This window comes from Salmo salar, unplaced genomic scaffold (assembly GCF_905237065.1).
Source record: "Salmo salar unplaced genomic scaffold, Ssal_v3.1, whole genome shotgun sequence".
NCBI lineage: Eukaryota > Metazoa > Chordata > Actinopteri > Salmoniformes > Salmonidae > Salmo > Salmo salar.
In genome coordinates, this window is record NW_025548112.1 from 22,645 (window position 1) to 33,356 (window position 10,712).

Genomic DNA, 10,712 nt, shown 5'->3' on the forward strand with positions numbered 1-10,712 from the left:
GTGTGTGTGTGTGTGTGTGTGTGTGTGTGTGTGTGTGTGTGTGTGTGTGAGAGAGAGAGTCAATTGTTGTTTAGCCTCACAGCTTGGGGATAGGAGTTATCATTGAACCTGGTGGTCAGTCTTTAGGCTGCTGTACAGCTTGACGGACCATAGAGAATTGAACATTTATCCTCCTGTATCTGGGGATCTGAGAATAAACAGCTTCACAACAATCAATGTTGAAATATGTGTTTACAGTTCTACACATCTGTTCAATAAGTGATTGTTTTTGTTGTTTGTGATGTTGATGACTTTATTGTATCCATTAGGAAATAGTTTTTGCATCAGACAGCATGTCATCTTAAATAGACAGACGAAGACAGACATGCAACACGTCACACACATTACATACATAGTGCAATAGACTTACAGACAGACAGTATTCACATAGACAACCATATAGCACAATACAACACAGCACAATATGAGCCTGGTTCATTTTCAGTAATGAGGCCCTGTACCCCATTTACAGTTTCTACTTCAATGTATCAGGTGGAGTTATTCACCTGCTATAGAGTGAGTTGTTGTTTATGTTTCTAAGACTGCAGGGTGGGAGATGCAACAATGGCCTTGAGAACAGCAGGAAGTGTGTTGCTGGTATTTCTCTGGTCTGTGACAGGTATGGTCTCATTCTTATCTTTTAGTTGTTCTGTTTCTCTACAGACATTTCTAAAGGATATGAATCATAATGTTATTCTGGTGTTAGGCGTCTCCACTTCCCTTTAAATAGGTATCTTTCACACCTCACTGAGTGATTCTTGTCTGTGGTTTCACACTCAACTCACCAACTATGGCAACATGGTGTGGACAAACCCTACTCATTTTGAAATTGATGCATCTTTAAGGTGAAAAAAAAGCACAAGCATCCACAACGTTCAAACATCTTTCCCATAATTACAGGTATTTTATCAACCATTTGAGTTCAGCCATAATATTTGTTGTAATATTTGTTCTCCCTTTTCAGGGGGATGAAATTGTAACCAGCTCTGTAATGCTTGTTTGAAAAGACAGATACTTTTGAAAAAAGTATAATTCTCAATGAATCTAAAATGAGACATGGCAATCTGCACAAAGGCAAAAAGGCCATTTTTAAACAATGGATGAGCTTTTCTTATTAATCTACTGGAGAACCATTTAGGGTTCAAGTAAAACGTTTGTATAAGTGAAGCTTTTAGAGAGAGGTTTAGTGCTTTTATATGTAATAATCTCAACCCACCCAGTTAGTAATCATTACATAGCGACTGTGTGTTTATTCATGTGAAAATTGACTTTGCCGCTTCAGCATGCTTTTGTGGCACAGTCAATGGCACACAGGGGATATTGGCCAGAAGGTTCAGGGTTCGCCGACCACCACGGATGAGCTCACTCTCCCTGCCTATTTCATTATTACGATCAGAGCCGGCTGCAGACAGTGATCAGCCAGGGGGAAATCAGATTTTCAAAATTTTGATGCCATATTTATAATTATATAAAATATATTCACATTTTCTACCAACAGGTTTCTGTGCCAATGCACCACACAACCAATAAACAAAAGCATAACGACTTGGAGCACTTCTATAGCATGGTTTACGTTTTTAAAACCACAATCAATCTGAACAAATAGGAATACATCCCACCTTACCTTGTAGGCTTACCCAGTATCGAAGGCTTGACAATCTCTGAATGTCATTCAGCTTTCTGGTGTTTTGTAACAAATGTCTCTTTCCATTCATCAAATGGCTGCTGCACAGTTTGGATTGATTGATTTTATTGGTCAGTTAAAAAAATACATACACACATGTACACACAGTTTATTTACAGTGACCAGGATTGTTGATTTAAAGGACAATAAAGTCTGGGACTTATTTACATTGTGGTGCCTATGTTTTACATAAACACATTTACATTGCATAGATACAGACACATTGCATAGATACAGACACATTGCATAGATACAGACACATTGCATAGATACAGACACATTGCAGATATAAACACATTACAGAGATACATTACAGAGATACATTACAGAGATACAGACACATTACAGAGATACAGACACATTACAGAGATACATTACAGAGATACAGACACATTACAGAGATACACACACATTGTTACAGTTATCGATGGTGAAGGAGGACCAAAATCCAGCAGGACTGCGTTTGTTCATCTTGAACATTTATTAAACTCAAAATGAACACCAAAACAACAAAACAAACTCACGATCCCCGAACAGTCTTCTCAGGCTCACACACGCTAGACAAGAAACAATCTCCCACAAAAACCTACACCAAACAATTACCCATATATAGGACTCTCAATCAGAGGCAACGAGGAAGCACCTGCCTCCAATTGAGAGTCCCAAACCCCAATCAACCTAACATAGAAATACATTAACCAGACTACACATAGAAATACATAGACCATAAACCAAAAACCCGGAAATAATAAATCAAACGCCCTTCTACCAAAACACCACCCCGAACCACATAAAACAAATACCCTCTGCCACGTCCTGACCAAACTACAATAACAATTAACCCTTATATTGGCCAGGACGTGACAGTACCCCCCCTAAAGGTGCTAACCCCGGAAGCACCTCAAGAATAACAAAAACCCCAAACAACAAAAAATCCCCTAAACTAAAGGGAGGGTGGCTGCCGTCACCGACGGCACTTGTGCTACACCCCCTCCCCAACCCACTTATACAGGTGGTGGTTCAGGCTCCGGCCTATTGTCCTCCAGAGTGCCGACCGACCCGATCTGCCTCGGACCGTAGGCAGACTCCCCCTGCTCTGGATCATGGGCAGACCTCCTCCTTTCCACCCTGTATGCAGACTCATCAATTAAACCGTTAATTACTTTAAGTTCTGAAATGTCAGGCTTACTCAGTTTAGGGTTGCTGCTAGACTCCCTTGATTTTTGGTCATCAGCAGACTCTGGGCAGATGGGCCACTCTGGCTGATCCTGGCTGACGGGCCGCTCTGGCTGATCCTGGCCGACGGGCCGCTCTGGCTGATCCTGACCGACGGGCCGATCTGGCTGATCCTGGCCGACGGGCCGCTCTGGCTGATCCGGGCAGTCGGGCCGCTCTGGCATCTCCGGGCAGTCGGGCCACTCTGGCATCTCCGGGCAGTCGGGCCGTTCTGGCATCTCCGGGCAGTCGGGCCGCTCTGGCATCTCCGGGCAGTCGGGCCGCTCTGGCGGCTCCTGACTGACGGGCGGCTCTGGCGGCTCCTGACTGACGGGCGGCTCTGGCGACTCCTGACTGACGGGCAGCTCTGGCGACTCCTGACTGACGGGCGGCTCTGGCGACTCCTGACTGACGGGCGGCTCTGGCGACTCCTGACTGACGGGCGGCTCTGGCGACTCCTGACTGACGGGCGGCTCTGGCGACTCCTGACTGACGGGGCGGCTCTGGCGACTCCTGACTGACGGGCAGCTCTGGCGACTTCTGACTGAGCCGACGCACTGGAAGCCTGGTGCGTGGTGCTGGTACTGGGGTTATCAGCCTGGGAACACGCACTTCCAGGCTAATGCGGGGAGCGGGAACAGGACGAGTCGGACTGGGCTGATGCACTTGAAACCTGGTGCGTGGTGCTGGTACTGGACGTGCCAGACTGGGAACACGCACCTCTAGGCTAGTGCGTGGAGCGGGAACAGGATATATAGGACCGTGGAGGCTTACTGGCGGTCTCGAGCTTAAACCTGGCATCGCCCTTTCTGGCTGAATGCCTACTACCCCCTGGTAAATGCGGGGTGCTGGTATAGCGTGTACTGGCCTAAAAACACTTGGCCTCGCCATAATACTCATTACCCCGAAGCACGAGACATGTCCATTAACTGGCTTCTGTGACACAGTCCGGGGATTTGGCCTGGGGCTCCAAACTTGCCCCGCCAAACTACCCATATGCCCCCCCAAAAAAAATTATTGGGGCTGCCTCTCGGGTTTAATCGGCAGTCGTGTTCCTCGGTAGCATTCCCGGTCTTTGCTCCATTTCTTCCATGGGCCCTCTCCGGCCATAACTTGCTCCCATGTCCATTTCTCCCGTTTGTCCAATTCAAATTCCCTCTGCTCCTTCCAGTCCACCTGTTGCTCCTTCCTCTGCTGCTTGGTCCTTTTGTGGTGGGAGATTCTGTCACAGTTATCGATGGTGAAGGAGGACCAAAATCCAGCAGGACTGTGTTTGTTCATCTTGAACATTTATTAAACTCAAAATGAACACCAAAACAACAAAACAAACTCACGATCCCCGAACAGTCTTCTCAGGCTCACACACGCTAGACAAGAAACAATCTCCCACAAAAACCTACACCAAACAATTACCCATATATAGGACTCTCAATCAGAGGCAACGAGGAAGCACCTGCCTCCAATTGAGAGTCCCAAACCCCAATCAACCTAACATAGAAATACATTAACCATAGAAATACATAAACATAGACCATAAACCAAAAACCCGGAAATAATAAATCAAACGCCCTTCTACCAAAACACCACCCCGAACCACATAAAACAAATACCCTCTGCCACGTCCTGACCAAACTACAATAACAATTAACCCTTATATTGGCCAGGACGTGACACACATTACAGAGATACAGACACATTACAGAGATATAGAAACATTACAGAGACACAGACACACTACATAGATACAGACACATTACAGAGACACAGACACATTACAGAGATACAGACACATTACATAGATACAGACACATTACAGAGATACAGACACATTACAGAGATACAGACACATTACAGATACAGACACATTACAGATACAGACACATTACAGAGATACAGACACATTACAGAGATACAGACACATTACAGAGATACAGACACATTACAGAGATACAGACACATTACAGAGATACAGACACATTACAGAGATACAGACACATTACAGAGATACAGACACATTACATAGATACAGACACATTACATAGATACAGACACATTACAGAGATACAGACACATTACAGATATAGAAACATTACAGAGACACAGACACATTACAGAGATACAGACACATTACATAGATACAGACACATTACAGAGATACATTGGCTTAATTCTGATAGCATTGTGTTGTGTGACCTTGTTTCAGTGGTACTGGGTCAGAATGTCTGGAGTGTGACTTACACCAAGAAAAGTATCTGTGCCTTGAAGGGGTCAACAGTGGAGCTGCACTGCTCTTATACATATCCCAGTGGTACAGTCACAACAACCCTCTGGTTCACTGAATCTGGGACTGGTAAAGAACCTAAAGATCTAGGTCAGGACCCAGAGTATGCAGGTCGTCTGGAGTGTCATGGAGATCAGAAGAATTGTCACACACTGAGGATCACAGACCTGAGAGAGAGTGACTCTGCTGAGTACAAGTTCAGATTATTAACAGATCAGACCGGAGGGAAATATATTGGCAGTCCTGGAGTCACTCTGTCTGTCACAGGTACAGTTACGTACATTCAATATAGTTCAACTGTTGAATTCCATTTAGTTCAAGAAAATTGTCTTGGTTTGTATTTACAGTATCTGTCACTCATCTCACATCTATCTAGATAGTTGTAATGTGAGTGTGGTTCTGTATGTATGCTAAAGCATATGATGTGTGTGCTTCAGTGTATGCTGTGATTTTAGCATGTATGCTAATGAGAATGTTGTGTTAAAATCTGTTTAAATTGACTCTATTGAACCCAATACTTCCTGGAAAACAGTGGAAAGTATTACAGAGTTGACTATCCTGGCTAAATAAATCAAATTCATTAATGAATGACTATAATTACCTTATAAAGGGCAGCTATACAGACACAAAGGAGGAGAATAATGATTTGTTTCCTCATACTCTAGATGTTGTGTTGGAGATGGATCCTACATCTGTGTCAGAGAGGGAGAATGTCACACTGATATGTAGAACCAAATGTACACTGGACCCCATCACAGCCTACAGTTGGTATAAGAATGGACAGCCTATACCAAACAGCAACACCTCCTCTCCTGTCTATAGCCTATTCTCAGTCAGCAGTGAGGATACAGGCCGATACTCCTGTGCTGTAGAAGGCCATGAGGATCTCCCCTCTGCTGAAGAGACTCTCACTGTCACATGTCAGTACATTGTGGGTTTCATTTGATATACTGATTATGTTGATTCTTGAATTGGGAATAGATTGTTTTCCATATGAATAAATATGAATAAATATTTTTGTGTGTAACATCCATTTCCTTGAATTTGTATTACCACCATATCATCATTCTTTTTAATTATTATTTTTCTGATTGTCTTTTACTCTGAATTAAATGATTTCAAACTCACCTGTAAAATGTAAACACAAATGTTGCTATAAATGAATCTGGTCTTCAACACCAGATGGTCCAAGGAACACCTCAGTGTCAGTCAGTCCCTCTGGTGAAATAATGGAGGGCAGTTCAGTGACTCTGACCTGCAGCAGTGAATCCAACCCACCTGTGGACAAATACACCTGGTACAAGAAGAATGTTACCTCACCAAAAGCATCAGGACAGAGTTACAGCATCACTAACATCATCTCTGAGGACAGAGGAGAATACTACTGTGAGGCTGAGAATACAATAGCATCTAATAACTCTACAGCTCTGATGATCATTATAGCAGGTGAAGTTACATCTTCAATACTTCAATACAAAATGATGTTCAATAAGAAATGATGTTTCAAGGTAATCTTCTTCTAGTTTGCATCATTACACTTTGGTTTAAAACTATACATAGTCTTATACATACAAGTATTGCATTAATGTCCTGTATTGCAGTATATTAATTTTCAGTTCATAATAACATGTACTCATATCATCTATATTATCTTTTAGAGAAACAAACCTCAGTTCTAACTGCTGCTGTAGGAATCATAGTGGTTGTTCTGGGTGTCATACTGGCTTCATGTCTCTCTGGCTTCATGTGGTTCAGGTGAGTGAAAATGCATATTTTAAAGATTATTTCACTTTATTATCTTCATTAATTTGTTCATTCATTCATTCGTTCATTTATAAAACAGGAAGAAGGCCTCCAAATCCACCTTTGACACAAGACACACAGCAGACGACGGACAGGTGAGTCTGTTCAGACAGATGGAAGATCATTTTCGTTGCTTTGTGGGAAATGTCCACTCTTCATGCTGTCTGTCCCCAGGTCTATTTATATTGTCTGTTCTCTCTCTCCGTCAGGGAGACTCTAGTGCAGTGTATGTCAACATCTCAGGCATGGCCATGACCCCTGCTGCAGCACAGACAGTGGCCACCTTCGACCAGGAACAGGACGAGGATGTCCAGTAAGCTGCTGTGAAATTCAACCTCTCCAGTGCTGCCACCCTCTGAGCATATTCTACCATTACAACAACATAGAGTCAATACTGTATACAACATTGTGAACACACAGACAGCATCAAGGTCATTCATATGTTGCTGCTTATTGGAGGAGTAGACAAAGTCATTCAAATAAGCAAAACAGTTGACCATTAGTGACCCCTCATTGTTCTCTGAGAACTCCCTCCATCACTATCTGATGACATTTCATTGTTCTCTGAGAACTCCCTCCATCACTATCTGATGACATTTCATTGTTTTCTGAGAACTCCCTCCATCACTATCTGATGACATTTCATTGTTCTCTGAGAACTCCCTCCATCACTCTCTGATGACATTTCATTGTTCTCTGAGAACTCCCTCCATCACTATCTGATGACATTTCATTGTTCTCTGAGAACTCCCTCCATCACTATCTGATGACATTTCATTGTTCTCTGAGAACTCCCTCCATCACTATCTGATGACATTTCATTGTTCTCTGAGAACTCCCTCCATCACTATCTGATGACATTTCATTGTTCTCTGAGAACTCCCTCCATCACTATCTGATGACATTTCATTGAACTCATACTATGGTGTAAAAGTAGGCATTTTGAAAAGTCACAGTTTTAATGTCTTAAAGGTTCCAGGGGTATTCTTCAGGCCAAATGGCATTTCCTGAAACTGCACTCTACAATATACATCTCAAGACAATTACTATGACATGTCTATAACCTGTTGGGGCTACAGGTTAGCAATGAACCCCGAGACGGGATTGCTAACAAGGCTGGAAATTCAAAACATCAAAAATCTAATAATTTCAATTTCTCAAACAATCAACTATTTTACACAATTTAAAAGATAAACATCTCCTTAATCTAACCACATTGTTCGATTTTCAAAGAGGCTTTACGGCAAAAGCATAAAGTTAGATTATGTTAGGACAGTACATAGCCACAAAAGTACAAACATCCAGTTTCAATTCAAGGTCAGGCGTCACCAAAAGCAGAAACCAGCTAAAATTATGCACCAACCTTTGACAATCTCCATCAGATGACACTCCTAGGACATTATGTTATACAATACATGCATTTTTTGTTCCATCAAGTTCATATTTATATAAAAAAACAGCTTTTTACAATGGCGTGAAATTCCGATTTTTTCTTCTCTGAAATGCTTCCGGTGAACATAACAAAATTACTATTCGAAAACATTGGTAAATTATAATATTGTCATTCAAAGAATAATATATTATCATCTCGTAATTGCTACCGAATGGCCAGATCTCAAAATAACTTTACTGGGAAATCACATTTTGCAATAAACGGGGTGCTATGCTAAGAACAATAAGCTATGCTATACAGTTAGCATCATCTAATATCGATAATAACATTGTAAATATCCCCTTACCTTTGATTATCTCCACCAGAAGGCACTGCCAGGAATCCCAGGTCCAGAACAAATGTGGTTTCTTTTGACAAAGTTCATAATTTATGTCCAAATAACACCAAGTAGTTAGCGTTCATTATGCTCCCACAAAACGTGGTGGGGGGTGTAAAATCACGCCGAAAAGCTAAAAAACCTAGTAAATAATCTATTTACGTTCGTTCAAACATGTCAAACGTTGTTTAGCATTAATCTTTTGGTCCATTTTTAACGTTAAACATCAGTAATATTTTCACACAACCTATCCTATGTCTAGATAAACAATTATGACAAACTCACGCTTCTCAGATTTATGCGCAGGCGCAAAAAATGAAGTGACGACATGTCAACTTCCATGCATTCTAATTTGCTCTCTGTTTATCATAGACGCTTCAAACAACTTTATAAAGATCGTTGACATCTAGTGGAAGCCGTAGGAGTTGCGAAATTAATCCTTTCTCACTATGGTATCTATAAAACAATGACACTAAATAGTACAGTCACAAAATTCAAAAAAATGTTTTATCTATTTTTCACAGGTTTTTGCCTGCAATATGAGTTTTGTTATACTTACAGACACCATTCAAACTGTTTTAGAAAATTCAGAGTGTTTTCTATCCGAATGTGTTAATAATATGCATATCCTAGCTTCTGAGTTGGTGTAGGAGGCAGTTAAAAATGGGCACATATTTTCTTAAAAATTTCTCAATACTGCCCCCTAGCCCCAACAGGAGTGATGTGATGAGGGTTTTAAGGAATGGCTCTGGTTCCATTCTAAATGGCACCCTATTCCCTATTTAGTTCACTACTGGTCAAAAGTAGTGCACTATAAGGGAGTAGGGTGCCATTTGGGGAGTCACATTCAGTTTAATGGATGTTTCTTTCTCCAGGCCCACGGTGGAACAAGCAGCTGAGGAGGACCCCTCTGTTCTCTACAGTACAGTCAACAAACCCAGAACCAAGAAGACCTGAACACAACAAACCCAGAACCATGAACACAACAAACCCAAAACCAAGAAGACATGAACACAACAAACCCAGAACCATGAAGACATGAACACAACAAACCAAGAAGACATGAACACAACAAACCCAGAACCATGAAGACCTGAACACAACAAACCCAGAACCATGAAGACATGAACACAACAAACCCAGAACCATGAAGACATGAACACAACAAACCCAGAACCATGAAGACATGAACACAACAAACCCAGAACCATGAAGACATGTAACCTTTATTTAACTCCCAATCACGGCCAGTTGTGACAGCCTGGACTCGAACCGGGGTGTCTGTAGTGATACCTCAAGCACTGAGATGTAGTGTCTTAGACCACTACTCCACCCAGGAGCCCCAAAATCATGTTCTAGTGCTGTCCCCACCTAAAATAAATCTTGGTCAACCAAGAGTCATCTGTCATTTCTACCAATCGATTGGTTGAAATGTTATGTGTATTTTTCCATATATAGACACACCCCATGTGTTTTAATAAAATCAACTATATGTACTGAAATGGTCTGATGCTTTTAGCATGCTGTTTGATTAAATAATTAACTTCCCTGGGCTAGGTCCCACCCTAGTCAACAGCCAGTGGAATCGTGTGGCGCGAAATACAAATACCTAAAAAATGCTATAACTTCAATTTCTAGAACATATGACTATTTTACACCATTTGAAAGACAAGACTCTCGTTAATCTAACCACATTGTCCGATTTCAAAAAGGCTTTACAGCGAAAGCAAAACATTAGATTATGTCAGGAGAGTACCCTGTCAAAAATAATCACACAGCCATTTTCAAAGCAAGAATATATGTCACAAAAACCAAAACCCAGAAGACAGCTAAATGCAGCACTAACCTTTGATGATCTTCATCAGATGACGCTCCTAGGACATTATGTTATACAATACATGCATGTTTTGTTCAATCAAGT

The 10,712-nt window shown here is 41.6% G+C and overlaps 1 protein-coding gene across 1 annotated transcript in view; it reads left to right on the plus strand.

Moving 5' to 3' along the window:
* LOC123732676 (B-cell receptor CD22-like) overlaps positions 1 to 9,864 on the plus strand; it is a 30,686-nt gene extending 20,822 nt beyond the window's left edge. Inside the window, exons 2-8 of the mRNA XM_045711934.1 lie at positions 5,142 to 5,486; positions 5,885 to 6,139; positions 6,402 to 6,665; positions 6,878 to 6,974; positions 7,063 to 7,117; positions 7,232 to 7,335; positions 9,667 to 9,864. Coding sequence (XP_045567890.1) covers positions 5,142 to 5,486; positions 5,885 to 6,139; positions 6,402 to 6,665; positions 6,878 to 6,974; positions 7,063 to 7,117; positions 7,232 to 7,335; positions 9,667 to 9,748 — 1,202 coding nt within the window. The 3' untranslated portion in view covers positions 9,749 to 9,864. The remainder of the gene's footprint in view (positions 1 to 5,141; positions 5,487 to 5,884; positions 6,140 to 6,401; positions 6,666 to 6,877; positions 6,975 to 7,062; positions 7,118 to 7,231; positions 7,336 to 9,666) is intronic.
* Positions 9,865 to 10,712: the final 848 nt, after the last annotated feature.